Genomic DNA, 27,971 nt, shown 5'->3' on the forward strand with positions numbered 1-27,971 from the left:
TCAGCAAAAAGTCATGTATGAACTCTCAATACTGCATATTCTTCTCTACTGAGGGGAATTACATGTGGAGAATATTTCCAGTCAACTGAGCATTATATTTTACTCTATGCTGCTAGAAGATTGTATGGTAGGCACATAGCCAAATTAAGGGGCTAAAGGCATGCCCAAGGGAAGAAAGAGTGCTACTCAGTGCCACAGTGCACCACAGAGAACGACAGGAACCGTTTCCTGCAGCATCTGCAAAATTAGCCAATTACCTTCATAGCACACACATATTTACATGAATTCCATACAGAATAGTGACCAGATTAAAGAAGCAAGTAGATGGGCTGCACCTTGGCTTAATGGGAAGCCATTTTCAAAAAGAAGACAAGCTTCATTTATTCGGGGGGGGGGGGGGGGGGGGGCAGTGAGAATAAATAATCTGCTAATATTAGCCAAAGGTTCAGCAGTAATGTCACCAATTTTTAACCAGAAAATTTTTCAGTAGCCATGTAAGCCACTGGCTTACATAGGCCACCAGGATGTGTTTTAATTTCCAACTTCTCTCTAACCGAAACGAAACGTACATAGTGCTTACTCTCAGGAGGAACAACACTTAGCAGACCTCAGTCCTTCCCCTTCAGCTTTTTCCCGCAGCCCATTCCAGGCCCGAGAGAGCACGTGGGGCTCACCCCGGAGCACGACGCGCTCCCGGCCCGCCGGGCCCCGCTCCGGCTGCACCGCACACCTCGAAAGGGGAGCGAACGGCGGTCAGAGCCGCGCTGCTGCCTCGGCACAGCCCAGGAATGCGCCTGTTGCACGGCGGCAGCAAAAGTGGCAAAGCAGCACTGCCCCGTCACCGACACGGCGGTGCTTCGCTACCTCCCAGCTCTGAGAAAGCACCGCCGGGGCACATCCCCCCCAGCCCGCGGGGCTCTGAGCCGGGGCCACCCGGCGCTGGCGGGGGCAGGGGCGGCTTCTCGGCCCCTTCCCTCCGGCGGCCTCGGGCCAGCGCGGCTGCGAAGGGGAGATACCTGCGGGGGTCCCTGGCGCGGTGCTACGAAAGCTTGGAAACCAACCCGCCTCTGCCCTTGCGAGACCGAACCCCCCCCCCCTCCCCGCGGGACCGCAGAGCGCCGGGAAACGGCGCGGAGTTGGAGCAGCCGCCCCCAGTGCCGGGGGCGGGGACGCGCCGGGCGGGGCGGGCTGCCCCGGCAGGTGGGGCCGCCGCCGCACCAGCTGCGGACACTTACTTGGGCTCCGCTCACCACGACCCCTGCCATGGCTGCGGGGTGGCCGGGGCTCCGCGGGCTCGGGGCCGGAGCGGGCGCGCCGCTCTCTCAGCAGTCAGCTGACGCGGGCGGAAGCGCGGCCGGGCCGGGGGCGGTGGCAGCGCCAGCGCCGGGCTCCCGCCGCCTCCTGCGGCCGCGCGGGGGGCGCAGCGCCGGCCCGGGCGGGACCGGGGCCTCCAACGCGGGGCCGACAGGCGAGAGCGTGGGGCGAGGGTCTGTGTGTCCAGGCCCCAGGCGTGCCTGTCTGGCAGCCGCTCCGGGCCCCGCTGTGACATCCTGCCTAGAACGCCGGTCCAAAGCGGCGCACAACAGACCGCCGCGCCTCGCAGCATCACAGGGTCGTTTGGGCTGGAAGAGACCTCTGAGACCATCCAGTCCAGCCTGTGACCAAACACCAGCATGTCAACTGGACCATGGCAATTAATGACACGTCCAGTCTTTCTTAAACACCTCCAGGGACAGTGACTCCACCACCTCCCTGGGCAGCCCATTCCAATGCCCAATCACCCTTTACGTGAAGAAATTCCTCCACGTAAACCTCTCCTGCTGCAGCTTGAGGCCATGTCCTCTTGTCCTGTCGGTGGTTGCCTGGGAGAAGAGGCCAACCCCCACCTGGGCACAGCCTCCTTCCAGGGAACTGTAGAGAGTAAGAGCCCCCCTGAGCCTCCTCTCCTCCAGGCTCCTTCAGCAGCTCCTCATAAGACTTTTGCTCCAGACCCTTCACCAGCTTCTCTGCCCTTCTCAGCACTGGGCTGGGACCGAACGCTGGGCTGTGACAGTGGTGGAGTAGGCCCTGAGAAGAAGGGACAGAAATCACTGATCTGTGACACCGACAGAGGAATTGGGGCTTGGATTTCATTTCCCATAAAGAGCTAGACGACTTGGAGGATTATCTCGACCAGCTTTCTACCTACTAAGCAGCCCGTTAATTCACAGCATAAAGCATAACTTACCTTTTTAAGAGACGTATGCCACTGCTAAAGCAACACCTGCAGAAAAAAAAACAAACATGCTATTTACAGGAGAGATCCACATCCTCATAGCAATATTTTTTTGTCTATAAAATACAGAGTAATTTGTGTGGAAACCAGAAATACCTTTGGATTTATCAGAAAAGGCTGTCAAACTAGTCTTTCCAGGACAGAAGGATTTACTAATTAAATTAATGGCCTGTTGGTAGGTTATCACTGTTTGGGCAGACATGGAAGTTGAAGGTTTTCTGTAATAACTTCATGTGAGACTTTTAAAGATACTTAGGTTTCCCAGGCTTGGATCCTAAATCCTATTAGTCATCTACCTACCTCTTCAGCTGCCTAAGCACCTTTAAAAATCTGGCTCATCTTTCCCCTTTATTGCTAATATAGCATAACTCACTCTTGCTGAAAGCAGAAGCACATGCTGTGAGGGGAAATACGTTTCAGGAGGATATGTATTCCTCACTGCAAACCACTTCCTAGAGTTTATTCAGCAATACAGCAGAAACTAATACTGTACTTGCTGCTCTGCCTCTTACTATCAAGAGAATAAATTCTTGATAGTGCTGTGGCACTACACGTTCTCTACAGCCATCCCTCCTTTTCTGGTGACTGTGGGACAGGAAACACAGAGGAAATAGCTGAGGAAAAATCATTTTGTATCACTTTTTCCTCCCTGTTATTTTAATGTATTGCATTAAAAATGTCAATGGGCCAGCATATAAAAATCAAAATACGGTCAATAAACAAATCACTGCAATGCTTTGTGTGGATCTAATTTTCCCTGTATCATGTAAGACAGAGAAGAATCAAACCCTTCAGCCACAACAAATAAGCTGATCCTACACTGATGAATAAAAGTTCTGTTTCTCTAAGTAAGAGTTTTCCATCAAAGCATACTTGCTGGTTCAGGTCATCACTCAGCATGCTTCAAACAATCAGTGCCTTTATTTATCTATTAGATTATATAGCAAATAACATATGCCAAGGCAAACAAGTACTATGTGAACTGTAAATTTAAACAAAAGCAATATATTTTCATCTTTCTGACTCTATTTCTTTTTATCTCTCTTTTAGTTACAAGCATGTGGTTCCCACCAGATCGAACACATACAGATCAAGGCTTGAAGTAACCCTCTGCTATAGTTTGCTGTATTTGTCTTAATGGAGTGAATTCAGTTCAATACTACACTCCTGTAAAATTGGAATAACTATATTGAAAACAATTTAGCACATCATTATCTATATTATTAGGATTAATTTTAGTAGAGTGTTGGCTGTCACTTCAGAGATATCTACGAAGAAAAAAAATCCCTGCCTGAATAGTTTACAAAATAGCCCACACAAATAATAACAGGTCTGGTTTGTTGGGGTTTTTTTCCCAGCTTCTTACATTGCCAATTGCATTAACCTGCCATTGATCCTCCTACTTACCAGGCAAGACCATGTCTAGAGGGAAAAGTTGCAGGTGCTGCTCCCTAAACTGGGTGACTTAAATTGACTTTATCATCTCTTCAATCAGTTGAGCTGAATTTTGTAAATTACAAAACAACTTAAGGAGGTGGCAAACTGTTTTAAGTGCATCTGGCTTATAATCATTCTTTTGAAACCTGTTCAACATTTTCTTGTACAGACATGGCCTAGATTGTTATCTGCCATGGATAAATAATACAGCCAAGTCCCGTAGTGTGTAACAAACAGGGAGTGCTACCGACCGCAGTGACAAAATGGGACTGTTATATTGTACAGGAAGGGAAAAAACAAAACTCCCTAGAACAGAGGAAAGAAGAGAGATGACTGTCTTGTTATGATGCATCCCTAGACTTTGAAAACTTACATCTCAAAAATCCTAATTGTGCTGCCAGTTTCCCACAGGATGACTGGAGAATTTCTCAAACATTGTATTTTTTAAAGTCTGTTTTATACCTTAATTTCTAAGCACCCACCACTTGCACGTATTTTTCAAAGGGAATGAAAACTCACAGCTGCAACTGTCTACCGCTGAAGGACTATTTTGTAACATCTAATCTGAAATTGTAACAAAGTTATAACATAGTCTCAGATTTCAGACTTATGAGTCAATGCACTCATTAGTTTATACCTCATGTTGTTATGAAGCTAAAACACATTACAGTACTATATAAATACAGGAGGACTTTTTTAGCTTTTGAGCCTGCTGATCATCAGTGTCACTTTATAGCACAGATTCTAGATCGATGTGAGTCTGCCTCTGGCTTTAGAATGTTTTTCACCCCCCCATATATATTTGTTCCTTTGAGCATCCCAAAACACTGCTTTCTTGAGTCCTGGTCCCACACAACCTGCATCATCTGAAGGTTTTTTTTTACTTTAACAGAGCTGTCTATATGAGGAAAGCTTCAAAGGACTAAGTTTATACTTATAGAATATACTTTTGCTGGTGGTTCCTTGGAAGCTGAAAGTTTTGTGAGGGTTCTTCATAGAGATTAAAATAATTTATACGACTGTTGGGCTTAGCTGACCTTTGAAATGTCTTTTTTACAGTGTATTTACACAGAAAATATAAAAATCACTTGTTTATGTAAATAATCAGTTTCACTGCACAGTTAAAAGCAGAAGGTGGCACTTCTGTATGGGCCATTCAAATATGATTGCCTAAGATTTTTAGTAGAGTATTGCCAAAACCGCTTGACATATGAGTTATATACAGACAAAACCAACATAGACTTAAAAAAAAAAACAAACCATAGGTTATTGAGTTACACTAATATACTTGGTACATTTTTTATACACACACACACACATATATATATGCAGACCTGTTCTTTGAACGAGGAGCATTATATGTTCAAAATAATACCTGTAAACCAGCCTCCAGACAACTGGGATGCAATGACTGTGGTAGATACCCATCAGATCTGCCACTTATTTCCAAGTTCTTCATATAATAACAGTGCTTTATGTAATTTTAGTAGTCATTAGCTTAAAATGTGTACATAGCAACAATTATGAAATCTCATTGACTAACTGATTAAAATAATTAGCTAATACATACCAGTAAATATGGCATAGCACCAAGCACCAAATGAATTCTATAATTTCATATAAAGCCTATGTATACAAGCATTTTCCTATCCTAAAAGAACACTGATCATTTATAAGAGGAAATAATAGCAATCCTGAATGTTTTATTAACTGAAAGTTATAAAAATATTTCAGACTGAGTTAATCAAAATGGTCTGTTTTCCAGCTTGCAGCACACTATGACTTTATGCCTGCATGTGCACAAATACAATTATCTTATATTTCAGAGTAAGTCAAACAAACTATTGTCCTCTTAAAAAAAACCCCAACCCACACATATATAATTTCTCCTGACAAAATTGTGTGTTTGAACAAACTGCATTTTCTGAAGCAAAAGATTTCAGAAAAAAAATCCTAGCCAAGACACAGAATTCTTCCAACTTGACCGTCAGAAATCTTGGCTCAGAGTTTACCCATACGACTCATTTTGTTAATGCTCACAATGAAAACATTGTCTCAAAATATTTGTTGATAAGTATCCACAGCAATATGATGTTTAATACAAACTAAATCAATTTAGCTGAATGATATTGACTGCAGTACAGATATTTTTGTCTGTATTACCAGAGGAACATTTTATTTATACATAGCTTCACTTACACCTGGTTTTAATCGCAAACAGTTAAATATGGTGTTTAACGTCCAAACTAATAACTTCAGATGTCTCCCAGGAAACAGCATCACTAGCACTCTCTGCTGTGAAACACACAGGAAAAAGCCATGATGGAAAGAAGATAAAATACAATAAAGAGTGTAGTTTAATCCTATTGACAAAGACAGAAAGAACTACAGTAACGATGATGTCATTTGCCATTCCTAAGCTGAACTGCTGGAAATTAGGTTTCTCCTTTCCTATCTCCAACCTATTTCTCATACTCCCACTTATAAAGACATTTAACAGACAATGATAAACAAGTTAAAGGGATCTGAAAAGCAAGTTATGCATATGTGTCCAATACACTAGTACAGCTTTTCTTGACCTGTATTTGTATGACAGTGCTATAAAACTTGAAGATAAGAACATCTGAATGACAGTAAAGTCTTTTTTTTTCCCCAGAAGTGTATGCCCACGCTCGTGTGTTTGCAACTGCAGGATAGATTTGTCCAGAAAAGCAGCCAATGAAAATTAGTTATCTCATACTACCGTTGGCCCATGTAATGACTGGATTTTCTTTGAGTTTCCTACTGTTAACTAATGGCCTTGAGTTATATTTTTCCATTCTTAAGGAGATTCATATGAGAAAAAAAGGGGGCATAATATTTTTACTTTCATCTACAGTTTTTTATTTTTATCTTTTCCTGTGACACAAAAGCAAAGTGTTCAATCTGATATATTTCCTACTTCTTGCATTTTGGCTCTTTGATTCCTCCACTGTCCCCAAGCAAAGCAGAATTATGTCTAAACCCATCTCTGAGATATATTTAATGATTATTTTCCTATTATGTGGCAGCAGTGTGGTATGAGACCACTGAGGCTACATGATCATTGTGAGTGAATGCAGCACATAAGCTCACCCACCATTTTATTGCAAAGTTATTCTGAAGTCCAACATCTGTCATCTTTGGAAAGCTTCATTTTTCAACCTCATTAACATTCTTTTAAGGTAAGTTTATGTATATACTTTGTAATGTATTATACTATAAGCTATGAGTTTTCAAAAGACAGAACAACATAAAAGCTTTGATGACAGGGATAAAAAAAGAAAAAAGCAGGAAGGGCTTGAATACAAAGGTCAAAAAAAAGGAAGTGGCTGCAGAGGCCAGAGGAGCTTGTTGTTGAGCTGATCTCTTGTTCTGGCAGTTCACTGTAGAACTGAAATACTAGACCAGCCAGAGGTGGGTTTGGGGTATGTTTTTGGAGTCGTTTGTTTTTTATTTTGTTTTGGGGGTTTTGGGTGGGGGGTTGTTTGGTTTTTTGCATTTTGAGGGGTTTATGGTTTTTTCCTTTTTTTGGTTTTGATTTTGGTTGGGCTTTTTTCAGAAAGAACTATATTCACCTGATTCATACAAGAGGCACAGTCTGCATCTTATTTTGAGAAAAACACTGCATAATAAGAGAGACCTATCTATAAATAGGCATATACTATTGAAAATAAACATTGGAAGGGGCCATATGCCCCTAAGAGCCTATGCCCCTAAAGATGATTCTTTACCCCGACAGAAAATTGTATCAGGGAGGATCAGGAAGGAGTTCAAGCCAAGGTGTGGGAATACCTAACATCAGCAAACAGGTTCCTTCTCTGCTTGTCATGGCCTCATTCTTTAATCCTATATCTTGAAGCAGGTTATACCAGCAAAGGGGAAAACCACAGCATTCCACAGAGATAACAGATACAGGATATTGCTGGTATGGAGTTTAACCAGTAGTCATCACAGTACATTTCAGTATAGAATAACTTCTCTATGTTAAGCAGCAAATGTTTTAGTTCCACATTGTTTGCTTCCAAAGCCAGCTGATATTTTTTGATTTACCTTTTAAGTACCAAAGATTCCCATGGAAATGTATGGAAGTTGCTAAAAATTTGGATGGCTGAGAAAGAAAAGAGCCCAAACAAAAGCCACCATCCTCTGCAGACTGTTAAACACCAACTTCTCCCATTACTCACTACTTTCATTCACCCATCCTTCTAGGTGAGGAGGGATAAACATAATGCAGCCAGCATTAATTCTGCCTCTGGAGACATCACTAGGAAAAGAACATGCACACACATGATGCAAGAGGGAAGAGCTGAAAGCTGAAAATTGCAGAGGTACAGTCTCCACAAGCAATATATTGTCAATTAATATAGAGAGATATACAATAAACATGACAACTACAAGAAACTGGTTTTACACTTGTTGAAAATGAGAGAGAATGCGTGGGAAAGCAAGGTGGTTTGGTTTAATTTGACTCTTTTTGAATCTTCCTTTAACTTTTACTATTCTACTCTCCTCGCATACAAATATACTAACTTAGAAATCCTTCAAATCCAATAACATACATAATCCTATATCCTAGGCAAGATGAAGCAGAAAGAGTGCCTAATTATAGACTGTACATTCTGTAGTACCTGCTGGTCCTACGAGACCTTTTTGTCCTAGGTTCTCCAGTCCTGCATCTCTTACAATTCAGTCACACAACGTTGAGTTCTAGAAGAATTAAAAAATCATGTGTGAGCAAGTGCAAGAACAAAGGAGCCCAGTGCCTCTGGTAATGTATTTTCTGCCAAAAAATTCTTTAACAAGAAAATGGCCTTACTGTGAACAGGAAATACAGGAGAAAAATTTCTACTTGTAAGCAAGTAGTCCTGTGATATTAAGATTAGATTAATTACAACTTTAGAAATACTATCCCACTCCTTTCCAAAAACCTGTACTTCTAGACCCTTCTCACTATCCAAGTGGGAAAGTGAAAAGAAAGAAAGTAGCTGAGCCAATGTAATGCTTCATTCATTGAGAATGGAGTTGCTCTCCATAAGTTGTATGTTATGTTTTAGTCTCCAAACCATCTGTACAAATAACAAAAAAATAATAAAAATCTTTTGATAAGCCTTCATTTGGTGAGAAACAAAATAGAAATAGCAGACTAAAACCAAAGAGATTTCCTGTTTATACTGCAGAGATTATTAGAGACAGACCAATGTTAAACTTAGGGAAATTCTTGTCTTAATTTTGGAATCCAACTTTGACTCCATACATATAAAAGTATCCAAAAACATGCTGATATTGGCCATCATAGTGGGGACCTTTTCCACAATCACAAAAGAACAGTTTAGAGCTTCAAATTTATAAATGCTCCTCTCAAGTACAGATGAAGGTGGACTGATAACAATATAAGACTGGTAACAATATAGCATAAAGCTCTCTGTGCTTATGTTTCTTTGTGGAATCCCAGTCAGATGAACAGTGATGGTATTGGAAAATATATATGACTAATTAGGAACAAACTATTTTGGATCAAGCAAAAAGATGTCCACATTACAAAAACAAAATAGAAACAGACACCAGAGTTGGCATATTTGGGAAAAAAAAAAAAAAGACAATGATTAAATGGACATCAAGAATAAAATCACTTCAAACTCCACCAGGCTTTTTCTCCAGATCAGAACTGAGATAGCATGAGTCACACCACGATGGTGTAAGAACTTCAGCTTCAAAGTTGACAGTGTAGCATATTTTAATACCCTTAACTTGCCATAACCAAGAAACACCACAGGGTTCTGGTTTGGGATTATTTCTAGTAATGATTATACTAGTATATCTGAGTGACATAATAATCCACATGATTATGTAGTGAGTTAGACTACTGTGTTACATACTGACATACAGGTCACATACTGAAGATTCTGTACCTTGTTAAGACAAGGCTGGGTGAATTCTGTTATAAAAAGTGAAGGCTAAAAGATCTAGTCACAGATGATGCTGTGGTCTTAAAATTTAGTCACAACAATATTACAAAAGACAACAAAATTACAATTTCATACCAAGCCAGAGAAAAAAAGATTCAGGAAGTTTAAAATATTATTATTCATAAAACTTGTACAAATTAACTGCTTTCCTCTCTCTCTGGGGGAAAAAAAAAAAAGAGCCAAACAGAAAAAAAAAACAACTTTATTTTTAGTGGAATAACTCAATTTATGTGGCAGAACCCAGCAAAAAGGAAGCTGTCATAACAAATATCATTATGGATCAGGACTACAGGACAGAGGAATAAAACACAGCTTTGCAAATTGAGTTGTTAGAGAACTGGCAGCAACCAACAAAAACTACTTTATTCTCAGCCCAAAACTCTTGAGAAATATGCACAGTTAATTCTCATGATGAAAGGATAGAAATATTCAGATTAGCCAGCCAAGTTTCTAGCATTTTTTCCCAGTTTGTCAGTTGACTTAGACTTCCCTACTAAAACAAAAAGAAAAAGAAACAACCGTTAGGCAGTACTTTATAAGGTTTTGTTTGTAAATAATGTTCAAAACAATGCTATGCAGTAAGTAAGAGAACCTGCAAAATTGTACAGCCTGAGAACCATGTGTTGAAGCTGAGGTTATGCAATAATAGTTAAGGATGGTTATAAGCAGTGTCTATTGGCTTGTTTTATGTCAATTCATTAACCTCATATTAAAATATTTATTGATATTTCATTAAGCTTTTTGGTAATTAAAACTTCTTCTCTTGAGAATGTGCTCTCTGGTTCACCTGCTAATGGTGATACACAGCCAGGAAAGGCTTCACCTAACCTTCTGGCTCCCTGGCATCCCAGACATGGTACCGAAGCCTTTTAATCTCAAAATGCAATTTGAAATGCACTTCAGATACAGCAGCCTTGATACAGTGTGTGGAGCCTCCTGTGGAAAATGCTAACTACCTTGGACCTAATGGCTAACTTGGATGCTTTTTTCCTCTTTATTTGATCTTACAGCAAGTAGAAGTCTGACTTGAACGAAAATGAATTGAAAAAAGACATTAAACTCTTCATAACATGAAAAATCTGGTGAAATAACCTCAAAGATGCAGCAGCATGTGAGTATTTCTGCTTATTCCATATGTTAAAACACATGAAAGGAAGTAAGATATTAAATTCAGTACTTCCCTACTGTTAATTTTTCATCATGAAAAAATTGATATGCTAGTGAAGCTACAGAACTGTCCACGCTGTCACAAAGAGAAAGAAGTTCTAATTTTAATGTAACCACAGTTCTTAAAATCTTTTGTTACCTGGAAAGTTTTCAGGTGTCTGTTTTATAGTACCATTAAAAATTGTCCTGTTTAAGCAGAAAAGCTAAGACCAAAACCTTCATCAAAAACTAAACAGGTAAGTGAGCAAAAAGAAGACAAGTCCACTGATTTTAGAGGTTCTATTTTAAGCTTAATTACCACTTATATATAATGAATATATATATATTCATCATACTGGCCCATAAACTGACATATTGAAAATAATATTTCCAAATTGTTATCTATGAGGGAATTTATTAGCATTCATCTACTCCTTCTAGTCAATGGAAATGCATATTAATTCTTTTCTACATTTGCTGATTCAAATTGCATTTACTGTACAGTATAATAATTTGTCTCTCAGTGGAAAGATAAGTAAATGTATTTGCAAAAATTGTCCATAATGATCAATTCTTAGTGCTATTTATACTGGTTATTTTAAAATATAATGGAAGTCATACCTAACACTTCTAAAGTGTCATTCATCTGAAAATTTGATGACATTTTACATATATTAATCAATTAAGCCCTACTATACCCATCTCAGTTAAGCATTAATATCCCAGTTTTACAGTTAGTTACACTGAGGATAGCTTGAAAGGCTAGCTCTCTTGCTACTACCACTCAGAAGTGGGGATAAAACCCAAGAATGACAATTGCTTCTCCTTGTGTAATGAAAAATTAAAAGTATTTTCCCTCTCGTAGAATGGAAAATATAAAAATAAAATGCAAAATTAATGGACAAAAGTTGGGTATTTTACAGGACTTCTGTCTTTTCTTGTGAAACAAACTACTGCTTTACAAACTTGTTGGTGAGAGGGAAATACATATGATCAAGAGATTTCTCCAAGGAGTTTCACAAGATGTGGTCCTATAGGCCAAAAAAAAAAAATGGTGACCCAGAAGTACAACCCATACTAACCTTGCCTGTCCCCACGTCCCCAGCCAGGCTAAACATCTTGAACTGAACAGAACTTCCACTTTGTATCACTTGGAGAGTTTTTTTTCAGCTGACTTTCTTAAAGTAGGTCCAGGCCACTTTATGCTTGTTTTAACAGTAAAAATTAATGTATCCAATTAACATAACCATATACTGTCACATCACATTAATTCTATCAAACTTGTCAGTCTAATGCCACTAGAAAATTATTTTATTTCAATTTTATAATCTGATTTTAATATGCAGAATAGAGAAAGGTCATCCTGGTTATCCTGTTTCTGAGGTATGATTGTCTGTCACTGATTATAAAATGGCAAACCAATGTGTTTCCAGGTGCACATACTAAATGTAACCCATATTAGTAACCATAAATGCATAAATTTTTTGTATGCTTTCAGTATTAATATCTAGAATTCATAATTTACTGGTTTAGAAGTGCATTCTTATTATTACCTTAAACTATAATCCTTTACTGCTTTTAGTCCTCTAACTTGGTACAGAAACCACTATGGGTTTGTAATTTTTTTGTTACACTTCTTTTCTCTGTGAGTGAAGAAAAAATAGGCTACTTTGCTGTATTGTGCTACTGCCACACCTCTCAGAGGGGTCAATGACAAATTCTGGTCTCTTGGCATTCACTCTCTTGCAGATTTTGCACCAAATGAGGGAGGGATCACACAGAAGTGATATCATTTGTTCTTCATGTTCTATCCTCAAGATTGTCATCATGGCCATGAACTGAACAACAGAAGCAAGAGTGTAGAGTCTATTCTGGTACTTCATTTTTTTTCAACGCCCAGCCTTCCATGCTTAATGTTCTTTCATTTGAGAGTCACTATGATTGTCATTGACAATCTGACAATTCTGAGCCAGACACTGAAGAGCAAATCTGTAATACCTTGTATTTCTTCCCTGTAAGAGAAGAAAACCTTAGCTCTAAGTCATATTTATGTAGAGTGGGCTGATTTCCAAAGTGGCTCCACAAGTGTCCCTTACCAGCTGCAGCCATGGGCCATTCTAGTATTTTGCATATCTTGTAATCACTTAATCAATTCTTCATGTCTAACACAACCTCTCAGGTGTGCTCTGTAAAAGCAACCTAACCCAATGTATCACTTAATTAATTAGTGACAGCTAATTTCAAAGTGACAGTGGCATTTCAAAAACCTGCCAGAGGACACCTAGAGGACAGCCATAACACTGTGGTGAGCCCCAATTCACTAAAAGGAGAAAATCAATCTGGCATAGAGGAAGTCTGTAACACCAGTTTTCAACCCCTGCATTGCCTGTATCAACCAGAGGTTCCTAAGGTCATGCAGACTGTCACCCACCCAGTACAGTGCTCCCATCTGGCTCTTTTAATTGCACGAATGAGAAGAGACACCACTCTAAAAAGAGAAAATTTAGGTTACATATTAGGAAGAATTTTTTTATTGTGAGGGTAGTTAGACACTGGAACTGATTGCCCAGTGAGGTTGTGGATGCCCCAACCCTGGCAGTGTTCAGTGCTGTTTGGATAAGAACAGGAGCAATCTGGTCTAGTGGGAGATGTCCCTTTATGATCTTTAAGGTCCATTCCAACCACTTCACATTATATGATTCTATGGTCTTGCTAGCCTGCACTGATTACTATGGAAGCGGAAGAACATGCTCATATATGTTGAGAGACTTTATCTTGGGATGGATGAGCACCCTCTTTTCACGAGTGAATTCCAACCAAGGAATTTCAATAATACCATATCCAAAAAGCTATAAATGAGGCTTCATTATGTCCAGAAACTACACACCAGGAAAAAGCAACTGGTAACCTTCCCACCTGAGTGAGAGGACCATTCAAGTTACTGAAGAGGCTTTAGGAATGTGCTGACACTGATATTTTCTGAGTTAGCATGGCAGCATCAGAGGAGAAACACAATCTCATGCCTTACAGAGCCAGCAATATGATTGATACAGAAAGCTGAAGGGAAGGCATGAGAGGGATGCTAGAGAACTTAATAACTTGAGTTCTTGCTGATTGTGGGATTTATGTCCAGGAATATATGAGAGGAATTAGAAAGGATTTATCTTCCCAGCCTGCATGGCACCACTTGATGCTATGAAATTTGGTATAGGTGGGAAAGGTGCTAGTGGGAACACAAATGTGAAGAGCCCCATGCAAACGGATGTCAGAGTGAGTTCAGGCTGTGATTTTACTGCGTGCTAGTGATGACATGTACAACACTCCTTGCTGAGATTCTATGCCCTTCTCTTGGCTGCTAGTGAGCTAAGATGTGTCACTGTTAGTATACAGGCATATATGGTAGTTAACACTATGTGAGCAATGAGCAAAGTCTGCAAAACTGTTGGTTAAAGAAGAAAATTTTTTCTCATGACTGAGTGGGATATGGAATGAAGGATCCTGGAAGCCATTCCTGGCCTTTGAGCACAAAATTTCTTCAATGGGCACCTCCTGTTTGATTGTCCACTGCCATATACCATACATTCCCTACAAGCTGTCCATGCTTTTCTTCCTTCCCAAACTTCAAACAGGTATGATAAAATCAGGGCACTTACCCAAGCTTGTCTCTTGTCTCATCCTGTAATTTCTTCCCATTGCTACTCTGGAGGTGTGAGACAGGCAGAAATGGTACCTTTTCCTTTCCTCTAGAGGACTGTGGAGCCTCAGCTCCTACACCCATCCAGCCTAACTTAGAGATCTGGCCCTAAACTGAAAAGCCAAGGAATCCAGATGGCTCTGCAGTGATCTTCAGGTCACAAATTGTAGATACATATGCAAAGTTACTCAAGCGATGTACTGACATCCTTAATTTTTAAGTAGGTAGCTTTCAGGGTTTTTCCTGCAAAATGCTTGTCTCTGTGGTCAGAACCATCCATATCAAGGTGCCAAGTCACCTCTTCTTGTGTGCTACTGAGAAACTTTTCCTTATCACTGGCCTGGGCTCTTTCCAGCAAGCCAGACCTTCTCAGGTCTCATTTCATATTTCATTACAATATCATAGTTTTCTTTATTCATTGTTTAAAAGTAACTCAAAAGGCAAAAAAAATAAAGGCTGCATTACTTTCAGACAGGTTTCTATAATTTGATATGAGACATAAAATGTGTGGTGCGTGTCTGTTGGTTCTAAAAGGACATATGTATCTCCAAGGCCTTATGGGTACTGGTGTATTTCTCAAGAGTAGAGAAAATAAAACCCAGCATGAGTCTATATTATCCCAATGCAGCACCTGATGAAGTGAACAGCCTGCTAAATCAGCCACAAACTTTCTCTTAGCAGGAAGGAAATTATTTTTTCCAGAAGGAAGCCTAAAAGTGAATAGTGTACACATGCAAAGCCTGAGAACATCTTAAACTGACAGGGTAGGTACAGCATTTTATAGGCTTTGCACACCTCTAAGTCATGGTAAAAACTGAAGAAAAGCTTTTTACCAGGTCCCAGAGTTGACAGTTCCCCTTCCACCAAAGCAGTCACACCAGGTTCAGCACCACTACAGCCCACAAAGTGCCTGAGCTGTGTTCCCTCCTTCACTTGAGACATTTTTTCTCTCCATAAATCTCTATCATTTAAGAATTTCCCATTATTAGGGGAAACCCAGTTATCATTAAGGTTCCTCTCCAACTCATTGGCACCTCACAAGTCACACACAGGGGTGAGGGGAGGGCTTTTTCACTTTGTAAGAAGAAAAATTCTGATCTGTTTTACTGTTTGACTTGAAGCAAGCAAAAGAGCTAAACTGGTTTTATACACATTTCTATAATGCAAGACACTTTCAGTGTTTCAGGTATAATAAAAGTGCTCAGATTAGTTCATCAATTTGCATAAGTCATTTCAGTTGTGATAAAAAGTGTTATGACCAAAATGTTGTTATTACAAACCAACACCCTGAAAATACTAACTACTAAAAAATGTTTTTGTCTATTTTATAAATTATCCTAGTGTTGTTCCTCATCCATTACTGACAATAATACCTGCGTGACCTGAATTATGCAGTAAATATATTTATGAAAATTCAGAACTATTTGTATTAAACAGTGATAGCAGATATTCACTCAAGATTTAAAAATGTTAAAGTTGATAGTACGCATATCAGAACATCATAGATTAGATTATAGTAGATATCTTCGGGCAATTTTATTTTATATGGAATGGAAGGGTGGAAGACTAAGCATTTTTAATCCAAAAAATTCTCTCACGATTTGACCTAAACTGACAAAAATCAAGAACTTCATAACCGAACTTGTCACTTAAAGGTGAAGCAAAAATCCTTAGCAGTAAAAGGGCAAAGAATCAAAATCAGCCATAGTGTATGAGGAGTGCTAAAAAAAAAATCAAATAACTTTACATTAGAAACTAAAACATGGAACCAGTAACCACTGGCTACTGTATCAAAGTCTCTATGAAAGATGGTTGCCACACTCGGTTAGGTAACCTGTGAGACGAATTAGTAGACATCTCTATGGCAGAAGTTCCCTCACATAACCGGTATTTTTGCAAAAACAAGAGAGGGTATGAATGAACTGTTCTCTAATTATTCTGGCAAGGCAGGGGAGGACATTCTGCACTTCATTCTCTGGTGCCATCAATTTGATGTCTTTATAACTGTTAAATTAATTTTTCTGTACTTCAGGAGTCTGTTTCAGTTCTTAATCTTATAAGGATGAAATTTACCCTGCCTTTCAAGGTCTTAGGAAGTCCCTAGTGCAACAGATCTTTTGATATTCTAGTGTCCACACTGAGGATGTGTAACTGGAGAAATCTGTAGGTGCTGCAGATCCTTTTTTTTTTTTTTTACTGGACCACCTCATAATATTCCACAAGCAAGCATGTCTAGGCCTTCTGGGAAGATATAAAGGCACTAATGATAAACCTCTGATCTATCTAGATACATGCCACCAAGACTGTGTAAAAAATACCAAACTGTCTTTAGCTCAACACTCCTCCAAGAGGGAGTACTTTTTTGGGGGTACTTATATACTACAAGCATAAATATACCCTACTCTGGGTTGTGTATTTTGGCATCCCATGATTATTTACTGTTCACTGTAAAAATGTTACTGCTTTTATTACTCCAGAATAAATACATAAATAGAACTACAAACTGCCACAGGAAAGAACCATGTTTCCTTTCAACTTTACTTTCGGTTACACCAGGTTGCTCCAGGAAAAAAACCTAGAACTCAGCCGAAATAATCTTGTCCTTTGCTGCTGCACATAACAGATTTTTATGCCATCCAAGTCACAAAAATTTCAACTGTTGGCCAAAAAAATCAAGATCATCTCCATATCCACAACTGAGCCCCAGTTGTCTTTATTACACAAATGATTTTAAGAGGTATATTGAAATAAGGAAGCAGTTCTGGGCAAGAATAGCTTTTACTTTCCTGATAAAGAGCCTGTTACAGATGCATAGTTGTTTATATGAGTGCTGTAATTAGAAATATACCCTCTAAAAAAATCCTATCTACTCTACATAGTTTTCATGAGTAACAAAAAATGGCATCAGGTTCTTATTTTTTTCTCCTTTGGTTTATGAATATTGTTTATTATTAACAATAGCAGATACAAATGGGTACCAACAGTCCAGTGAAAGTGAAGCATCTTTTTTAATTGGGTTGTAATGTTTACTGTTTTTCTTAGACATTATAATTTGGGTTCAGCCATTCCTCTTCCTTATTAACATACTTTGATATTAAATATCTCTAATACATATGAAAGGATCCTACTTAAATTTGTTTCTTTCCCATTCAGGTTATTATAAAAATGTGGGAAAGAGACAATGGGTGATTACTGAACCAAAACATCTGCTTACCTTTTCTTTTCTTTTCATATACAAGTAAATGAGAAAATTTCGCCTTTCACTCCATGGAGAGAAGATGCAAGCCCTAACTGAAGTAGCCACAACGCTATTATATTATCTCTGTCTTGGAGCTATTCAACCAAAGAATACTCTTATGCAGTGTTAATAAATTACATTCCAAAAATGGTGTTTTGCTAATTGATTTTACCCTTGTATATTAGTAACATTCAAACAAGCCTATCAATGCTATATAATAATAGCATTTGTACCTATGTTTTACTAGCATGGAGATAATTCATGAGTTCAAGGTCACACATAAAAACAGCATATTGTATAAATATAAAGAAGACAACAAGAACACTAACTTCAAATATTAAAGAAATATGTGGCAACTACTAATTCAAAGGACCAAACATATGTCATCATTGCATGCATATGTTGTATTACACCATTTCACAAATTTGAAAAGCAGGGGAAGAATAAGAAACCTTGATGCATGTTTGTATCTAGTGCCTGAGTAATGCAAAACATAGAACTTGCAGCACCACCAGCACATTTAATTCTGACAAGAAATCATGACATTCGAATAGGAATGAGATGATCCTCTTGATTGGACTATGCTATTATACAGCAAGACGCTGCATAATGTTGGATCTTTTCTATAGGGAGTGTGAGATTATGTTCTTGGTTTTTTATGCCATGGTAGTGCATTATAACATTTACTCTCTTATCCTCATTACAACTCTTTGTAATTGAAAACTAAATACAAGGACCTATTTCACAGATACAGAGCCACAAAATAGAGTTGAACACTGTTAATGGTAAACCTGGAAATGCAACTGAAGTCTTCCTACCTCTGTCTAGTCTCTGTTATTCCATGGCCACAATTTAAGAAGTTTACTTGAACAGACTTCTTATTTACTGTAAGGACTTGTGCCTTTAATCTCTACTCCTGACACTAAAGGTAGTACATTAATCAGAGTTGGGAGTACCTGAATGAAACTGGCCTGTGGCAAAAAAACTCTTCACACTCCTATGCTTCTGCCTACTTTGTCATCCATTAAGAATATGAACTTTATGTGAATGATACAGAAAAAGAAGAAATATATTTTTCAGCTTTTTGACGGGAAAGAAATTACATATATTGTACTCTCTGCTCAGTTAATGAAAAATAAAGAATTACAATTAGATGTAGAGCGTATGCTTAGTTGTTCTTAGCAAAAATGCAAAACCCCACTAAAAAACAGCACTGAATTTTGAAGAACAAGTTTTCATTGTTCAGGTGTTGAGGGTAGTGATCAATAAGAAACACTGCTACCAGCAGTTGTTTGGCTAATTCCAGCAGTTGTTTGGCTAATTCTTTCTTTCTTTTCTTTTTTTTTTTTTTTTTTTTTTTTTAACATAGGAAATTTTCTTTACCAGAGTTTGTATTACTTCATAAGTAACCCTCAAAAGTTCCTTTTGTTATCGTGTAGGATTTAAAACTTATTATGGTTGTTTTTCCTCTCACCTTACTGGTTGCTCTCTCATTTAGTCTCACTTGACCAAAGCGTAAAAGTGGCTGTGTGCATACTTTTAAGCTGAACTTACATTTCCTAGTATTTGGCACGTTTTTGTACTATCCTTTCTCTCTTTACCTCCAGGTAAGCCACATAGCACAACGGTGAGCAAAGAGGTGAGATTCCGGTTGAAATGATGTAATGCTGAAAATTAAATTTACACACAAGTGTTCAGAGTCTGGGTCATAGCTGGGTCACTCCTCTGAGTGGGAGGCAATCCAGCAAGGAGCACTGGATAATGACTTCTCTATGCTGAGGCCCTTTTCATGAAATATAGCACAAAGCTTCACCTTGATATCTGAATCTAATCTGATTCAATGTGTGTAATTATTGGTATTTGTTGTGTGGTAGTAAGGAGTGATATTATTTTGTTATATGCTGTACTATGTCTCCTATTCCTTTCAACCTACTAGCACCCAGAAATAAGCTTTCCAGTATCTGAACCCTTACCCAGAGATAGTGGTTTAGATAAGAGCTGGCTGGCTGAGGCTTTTTACAGAATACAGCATATTGTTTAGAGTTGGGGGGGGATGAATTCCTTGTTTCTTGAACAAAAAATGGAGTTTGTCTTGGTTGTTGCAGCACCTATGGCCAATGTTATTTTTTCTTAGCTGTATTGTTCCACTGTGGTCCTTTGCTTCCAGGTGTAGCTATCACACACCCCTTCGTAACCTTGAGATGAGCGTTTCTATAATGGCTTCCAAGTGGGTTCCATCTTGGGATGGTAGGAAGTGTCTGCAGAACATCCCTGCTCGCATAAAACTCACTAGGCCTTCACAGAAGACACAGACTCTTCTAAGCGATTCAGGCTGGTGGGACAGGCTTTGCAAAACATTTATGAGTCTTAAAAACGCAATCACATCAAAAGGTAAAGCGGCCTGTATAATTTTTTCCTGTTGTGCCAGTTGTCAGTCTCTTGCATATTACATCGCCAGCGATTTTGCACTCTACCTGCAAGGTTTCCTGCTGCCACCTGACACTTCTGCAGTCAGCCACAGGCTGACAACCACAGCACCAAGAGAGCGGCTGTCAGGGCCGTTTTGCACGAAGCACACGCAGCTCCTACCCAGCGAAGCCCTAATGTGTTGATTTACAGAGTCCTCTTGGCTGACATGGGAAAATGAGTCTGGTCATGGTTGATTTAACATTTTATGGGCAAAGAGTCAGCCTGCTACAGTAAGTTTGGACTAGTGCAAATATTTTACACATTTACGCGCAAGTCCACGGGAAAAAAAAATATTCAAGATGCTAAGTGGTTTTGATGCTCACATCGCTCGAGCTCTACTGAAAATAACGTAAGTTTCAATTAACTAAATACAAAGGTGTGCGTTACGGGCTAGACCCTCAGGCTGGGTTAGGAAGTCTGCGGGCACAGCCGCCCAGTGCAGGAGGAGCTCGGCCAAGGCGCGGGGCAGGCTGCGGTGGGGCGCGGAGGATGCCGGCGAGTCCCCCCTGCCCAGTGCCGGCCCCGCTCCGCCGCTGAGGGTCGGGCAGCTCCCCCCTCCCCTCCCGGCCCCGCCGCTCCCGCTCTCCCCGCGGCGGGGGCGGGCGCAGGCGGCGGGCGGGGCGGACACGGGCGGCCCCGCCCGCCCCGGCGGAAGTGCCGGCGGCCGCGGGGCTGCCCGGCCGCGCTGGGCGGCGGCCCCGGCCCGGCCCCGCCGTGCCCTTCTGCGGGCGCTGCTTCTCGGGCCTCCCCGCCGGGAGGGTGCGGTGACTTTCCCTGTGATTAACTAGAACAAGCCAGCGGCGGAGCGGTCGCCTGCCGCCGGTGTGCCCGAGCCGAGCCCGCCGCCGCAGTGGGCAGGTAACGCCGTGCCCGGCGGGAGGGCAGTGCAGCTCCACCGCCCCTGCCGGCGGGCCGAGGGGCCGGGCCGGGCCGAGGGGCCGGGGCGGCCCCGGGCAGAGCCGGCGGGAGCAGCGAACGCCGCGAGAGAAGCGCTCGTCTGCGGCCGCCGCGACGGGACGAGGGCGAGAGGGGCCGGGAGCCGCGGCGGCACCCCCGGGACAGCGCCTGGCCGCCCTGCCCGGCCCCAGGCCGGCACGGCCCCCTCTCATCAGCCCCCTCTCCCGCTCGCAGACCGGCACTCCTTCCGAGACGAGCGCTGCTGGACGGAAAATAAAGTCTAAAAGGAAAAAATAACGCCTGTCAAATCTACCTCCGGCTAGTTCATCGCCCGAAAAGAGAGGGGCAAAGCGCGTATGCCTGCGTGGGGGTGCCAGGAGAAAGATGAGTGTTTCTTTCATTAACCTAATGGTAATTACAAAAAGACTCCCTTTTTGTCAGCTTCACCTAATCAAAACCGAATATCTGTATGTGGCACTGACAAAATCAGTAAAACTTCACCTTCGACTTTATTGATCTGAACAGACAGGCAGAGTTTTCTATGGTGTTCAATTTAGGGAATTAAAAAAAATCACTCCACTAACTGCATTTGGTACATTTCTAACCCATATGTCACCTCAGTGCTTTAAATAATTATATTTGCATGCAGGGAGTGATTCATAAATATGTCAGGATTGTGAAATATAGGCAGGCATTTCAAACTTTCTATTTAAAAAACATGAATTATGGCCACGAAAAATGTGTTCCCATTTAAGGGTGATACGAAGTATTTGGTGTCTAGTACGGAGGCCCATCCATCATATAGACAATAAAGAGAGTTTTTGCCTGACGTTGGAAATTTATGGTTGCCCTTCTCTGCCCTAATAACTCAAGCATTGTGTCAGCCTGTGACAGCCTTTGCAGAAAAACAGCAACCCTGTTATCAATCAAAAAGCCCTTTTACATTTTTAGCAAAACTCTGATCATCCAGACACCCTTTTAATGTATATATTACATCATTATAGATCATTCTGCACTTTTACTGCAACTCAACAAAATGATCCATCACTTCAGGACAGTCCTGATGAACGCTGATGTAAATTATTTGCACGTTGCTAGTACAGTACAAAATGAAAAATGTACTTTAGGTGGAATTAATTTTAGGGTGTAAAAAGCTAAAAATGAGAGCAGTGGGGATTAGAGGAGACCTAAATGCATCATTAGGGATGACTGAAAACAAGCTAATAGTTATTAAAAATTAAGATTATTTTAACCTTTTGGGATCATGGACGTAGACTATTTCAAGAAAATAGCTAAGATATATTACATGTTTCTCCCTGCCCCTACTCTCCGTCCAAACGTAGCTGTCTTGTAATTGAGTCGGGGATTATTGTTCATTTGTAATTTGCGTGTTTAGATAAGGTTAATTATTGGGTTTCAGTGCCTTTTCCAGCCATATCCTTAAAACTTTTCCTTGTATCTCAAAAGACGCTGTTCCTGTGCTGTTCCTTACTCTCTTGAGGACGCATCTAGTTGATCTACACAGTTTCCATAACAATTTTGTCAATAAACACTCTCTGTATTTGAAATCCGAGTGACGAAGCTAAAGATCGCCTCCATTTGTGTGCCATAGTTAATTTCTGAGGGATTACTGTAACCAAATATGTGCTTAGTTGGTATAATTCTCTCCCATAGCCTCCAGGCTTTTGCAGAAGATAAACACAAAGATGCCTTTATGATTGCTGAGATTGAATGATCAGACCAAGGTGTTACAAAAGCTGACTTTTTTTTTTTTTTACTCTTAGAATCTAGACAGCAAATACTAATAAAGGTACATATGTACGAGTTAGGAAACGTGTTCACTCGCTTTGGACTCGATCATTTTAATCGTAGTACGTTTAAGAACATGAAATGACACTAAAAATCTCCATGCACTTAACAGGAAACATACTCAGCCTTGCTCGTGTCATTGCACCCATTTGACTTACTCTCTCCCTCTGCCTCTAGAAAGTTACCTTAAGGCGTATTTTAAATAACAGCTGTTTGCATAAGAAACACCTTAAACATAAAAGAGGGTAGATTTGGAAAATAGCTGTTGGTAAACGGGTTTCAACGCGGGAGTAAACATTTTCACACTCACATGAAACAATGTCAGTAGGGAAATCTGTCAAAGGGCTTTAAAGGTAAAGGTTGTGGTGGTTTTGTTATTGTTAGGTGTATTAATCTCTTCCTTATCTCAGTGTAACAAAAGAAACAAAATTAGACAAACTCGTTCGAAGACATTCTAGGAGAAGATATATTTCCGAAAGCAGTAAACAACCAACCAACTAAACAAAACTGATTTTCTGCTCCTTTAGGAAAAATACCACTGACTTCTAAAATTCACGTTCACTTAAACGTGACTATTATTTTGAAGATGGCTTTAAAATTATCACTGCTTATAAAACGATTACCTACATCTCATGCAGAGTAAAATATATACTGCTTCTATGTGTTAGGAAAGTAATTACAAGCATAAGGGTAAATATTTTCAGGTACTATACGAACAGGGCTTGGAAATCTTACTTTCTGTTGGCAAGCTTTCAAACTATTTGCTTTAATAACATTCTGGAATAAATACCCCACACCTCTGCCGGATACCTAGGCAGATGCATCAGCTATTAGCTGAGCACATGCAGTCTCGTATTAAAAAAAAAAAAAAAAGTGCCTCTACCCAAACGTACGTATTCGTGGTGTGGTATTTCTGATAACCCATCATATTTCTTATCTTTTTATAAGAAGTATTAATATTCTAAGGAGAAAAAAAAAAAAGAAGATGCACCGTTTGCAAAAATCTAAAATCTATTGCAATGAATATCTTAATAAAAGCTTTAGGGTAGATAGAGAAACGCAAGTGCTACCAAAGGAAATAAATTTGACGCACCGCATGGACAGACAGGTAGCTGAACTGTGTTACACATAGAAATACAGCCCAGACACAATTCAGCAACTATGCTTCTGTTAATTAAAATCTTAATCTTTTTCGAAACGATAGAAAAGAGAGGGGGTGAAAAGAAAAAAAACAACCAAGCAAACAGAAAAAAAGCCCTAAAGGGCCTGTAGGATTGTTGCTGTTCAGTTTAAAAGACTAAACGCCCTTTTCCAACATGATCTACAGAAGCTGACACTTAAATGGCAAGAGAGCAAGCTCGCAGAGCAGGCACGCTGGTGTCGAGGTTTCTGCAGTTCTCTCTCCCGAGGGAAAAATAGTCAGTCCGGGTTTTTTGGGTGATCCTGACCAGGGTTTGCAGCTCGCCAGCCTGACCTGTCAAGCGGATTATTTTAGAGGGAGATTAATAGGGGAGGCGGGCTGCAATAATAATCGTTTTGTTTGATGTGACAACTTTGATAGGCGTTGATTTACTTACAAACTGATAGGCTTTTAATTGAGCGCCTCCATCCAGCTTGAGATGAAAGGAAAACCGCATTGAAAAGCTGCCCGAGTGCCCTCGAGCCTCAATACTGATTAGCCATCTCGACAGTGAATAGTTCAAGGCATTTTCAAACTTTTTTTCCTCTCTCGCTCTCGCTCTCCTCTCCTCCTCAAATATCTGCCAGCCCACTCCTTTTTAAGAGAAAATAAATCATTTCCATTGTGTGCAAATAAAATCGACTTGACATGCTTGCCAATAGCTGGTAGGTAAAGGAAAGTGTGGACTGGCACTTGTTAATTAATTCCCCCTTTGCTCTCCTTTTTTTTTTTAAGTTACAATTTTCCTTTGTAAGAGGAGGAAGACGGGTTCCAACCCTTAGATTTTTTTTTTCAAAGGAATAAAAGCAACAGCCACCAAAACTTCAACAAGACTACACAAGTAAATGCCAAACAGCAAACCATCTGCACGGACTCATTAAACAAGGATCCCTCGCGAAGGTAACGAGCAGGACAGAATCCCTCTTCTTCAGCTCAAGAGAGGAAAGGAGCCCGCAGCAGCCAAATCACAAACTACGCACCGCTTTCAAGCTGCAGCCCCGCCGCCCACCCGATCTTACGCGTGTGCATCCTAACTCCGAGCCCCTCGCTGGGAATCGTTTTCTGCGTGTGTTAAGTGCAGCGAACAAGCTCTCATAGCTCAAAAATGCTTTGGACGGCGCAAAGGGGAGGGGATGTCTTGGGGCTGATTTTTTTTACAAGCTTCTACATAAAAAAGTTTACAATACTGAGTGTGATTTAAATCTCATTTCAAAGGCTGACTGGAAAAAAAGGAAAAGAAAAAAAAGAAAAAGCTGTCCTCTGAAGTTGTTAATTAAATTACCCTCTGCTCTTCTACTTCAGCCAGGAAGATCGGGGTTCGTGCTGTTGCCCCCGCTCCTTCCCCCGTTTTTCCCGTCGGTGCGCTGCCTGTTTTACACATGTACCGGCTCTCGCCTTTGCTTCCCTGGCTTACAAGTAAAACAACCCCTTCCCGAAATCACCCTCACCTCCACAAGAAAAGAGAGGGAAGGGAAAATGGGGAGGGGGGAGCCTTCCCACAGCTGACTCTACCTTAAGACAATTAATCTTTAGTCTTTCACCCTGGGAGGCAGGATAAATACAACGAGAAAACAGATAGGAGTCTCCCCGGTCCTGTAAGGAAAACAGCTGTTCCAAGCACTTTAATGCAAATGAACACAAATGAAGGTTTCAGCTTTTTTTTTTTTCTTCCAGAGTTTTACTGCACTCCATTTATCAATTGGACTTGACAACAAAAGAAAGAACTGGGGGAAAACCTGGGGCAGATTCAAGTCACTTCCACTCTAGATAAAGGAAGGGGGAGAGTTCCTTGAGGGCAAGTTGTGGGTCTTGTCAGTCCTAATGCAATATCGTGGGTTTTTATGCGAGGTTTCTTTCTCTACACCCCCCCCCCCCGCCTTTTAATTTTGACGGTCTTGCAAGATGACCGCGGTGATTGCAAAATGAAAGTACGTTTATGACTCTCTACTGAGAAGTTGTGGCTATAAACCCTATGCTTTCAGAGAAAATACAGAAATTAAAAAGTTTGTTAAAATTAATCTCATCTTTATAGAAGCTAGAGGAGTTCTACATATTTATCCTACTCTATACACTACAGTAAAAGAGTAAATGTTTTAAATAAAATACAGCAGATATACTTACTGCGCTGCAAGATTTAAAGGGTATCGCTTTACGGGGGTGGGGGAAGGGGGGGATACCTAGGAAAACCTTCCTTACATTTACCTCGTAAGAAGAGCAGATCCTTAAAGGCTATCTGACACATCTGTTTAGGGACTGGGGCAGATCGGTGTTTCAATGGAAGAAAAAGGACTTGGTTCAGCAGAGAAAGTGAAAGTCCTTCCTCTCGTTCAACCCTTCCAGGATCAGCGCCTGTTCTGGTTGGAGTCCAGGTCAGGAATTGGACGCGACCCCTAAAGCACTTGCCTTGTTCTTCACTTGTCAAACGTGTTTTATCTCTAAGTGACCTTTTTGTTAATGTTGTAGATTGTGTGGGCCACCATGTCAGATCCGGAAACAAAAGTAAAAGATTGATTAACACATTTTGCCCGTGAAAAAATGTTATGGGATGAGGAGGTGGGGGGATAGTGGGATGCAACGTACAAAGAGAAAAGAAAAAGGCAATCCAGCGACTTGAAGGACTGCGGACTCCACTCGGGGCATCCACCGGCATGGTAAAACCGGTGTTGGGGGCAGAGGACCCTGTACCCTTCGGGACCGCACAGACACAAAGCAAGACGTGTAACGCCCGAGTGGATACGGTGTGCATACCCACAAGGTTCTCAACACAGCCTGGCTGAAATCAAACACATAAATGGCGAACCAATACTCTCACTAAGGCGAAGGGCCGCATTCCCAGGGCCCCGGTGTCAGCGACCGGTTCAGCCCGACGGGTACAGGGACGAAAGACTCTTTTTCGGAGAAGACGAAAAGGGAAGAGGAAGAAGAGCCCAGCAGCCCGACCCGGCAGGGCAGTGCGGAGCTGGGGAGGGCTACCGGGTGCTGGCACACAAATCCAGTTTACTCGAAGGATTTATTCTGTAAATTAAATGGCTTTTTCTCCCGAGGAGCCCGTCTCTCCCTCTGTTTTCCTTCCTCCCTCTCTCTCCTTCTCCCTTCAAGTCACACCAGGCTTGTAATCAGCAACAAAAGCTGACATAAATCAAGGGCGGATTGACAGGGGCTGACAAATAACTGATTGATTGCGGTTGGGGAGCACTGACAATTGACGGCGGGGCGGAGAGTCCCGAAAGGCGGCGGCGGGCGGTGCGTGACAGCCCCTCGTGTGACGAGCGGCCTCCCCCAATCCCGCCGCGCTCCCCGCGCCGCCGCAGCGCCCCGGCCCCCGCCCGCCGGCGACGCGCAGCCCGGCGCTCTGCAGGTTCTCGGCCGAGTCTCCCCCGCGCTGCCAGGCGGGAGGGGCGGGAAAAGCGCCCCGAGACCCTTTCGCGGGGCCCGAGGGGACACGGCGCGGTGGCGGTGGCGGGGCTGTCCCGGCGGGCTGTCCCCGGGGGCGGGGGGCGCAGGCCGGGCCCGTGAGCGCTGTGCTTGGCCGGCGGCGGGTCGTGCTCGGGGCGGTGTGCGAGCGGCGGGGTAGGGGGGTAGGCGCGGGGAAGGCGGCGGAGCCCCCGACAGACCCCCGCCAGGCGCGGCGCCCCCGGCCCCGCGGCCGCCCCCGCCGCTGCCTGCGATCCGCGCTGCCTGCGGAGGGAGAAAAACGTTCGCAGCGCGTGATGTGAAACACAGAATTAACGCCCATCCCATCCCGGGAGCGAAAACAAGGAAGGAGGGGAGGGGGGAGGGAAGGCGGACGAGAAAGGGAAGGGAAAAAAAAAAAAAAAAAAAAAAAAGAGTGAGAGACC

The 27,971-nt window shown here is 41.6% G+C and overlaps 1 protein-coding gene and 1 long non-coding RNA gene across 6 annotated transcripts in view; one reads left to right on the forward strand and one right to left on the reverse strand.

Moving 5' to 3' along the window:
• LRMDA (leucine rich melanocyte differentiation associated) overlaps positions 1 to 27,906 on the reverse strand; it is a 667,757-nt gene extending 639,851 nt beyond the window's left edge. The window contains exons 1-2 of one of the 5 annotated variants that reach the window (XR_010432274.1): positions 26,335 to 27,906; positions 1,236 to 2,067 (exon numbers count right to left, since the gene is read on the reverse strand). Coding sequence is in view for 4 of the 5 variants with exons in the window: in XM_064662649.1 (XP_064518719.1) it covers positions 1,236 to 1,265 (30 nt within the window). In the remaining variant the exon portion in view is untranslated. Of the gene's footprint in view, positions 1 to 1,235; positions 2,091 to 2,227; positions 2,247 to 26,334 lie in introns of those variants that run through there. The other 4 variants (XM_064662649.1, XM_064662650.1, XM_064662651.1 and 1 more) reach the window with 4 other exon arrangements.
• On the forward strand, positions 21,037 to 25,318 carry LOC135417937 (uncharacterized). Its single transcript, XR_010432275.1, has 2 exons — positions 21,037 to 21,554; positions 24,931 to 25,318. It is a non-coding gene; the product is annotated as an uncharacterized LOC135417937 (long non-coding RNA).
• Positions 27,907 to 27,971: the final 65 nt, after the last annotated feature.

Source organism: Pseudopipra pipra, chromosome 8, assembly GCF_036250125.1.
Source record: "Pseudopipra pipra isolate bDixPip1 chromosome 8, bDixPip1.hap1, whole genome shotgun sequence".
Classification (NCBI taxonomy): Eukaryota; Metazoa; Chordata; class Aves; order Passeriformes; family Pipridae; genus Pseudopipra; species Pseudopipra pipra.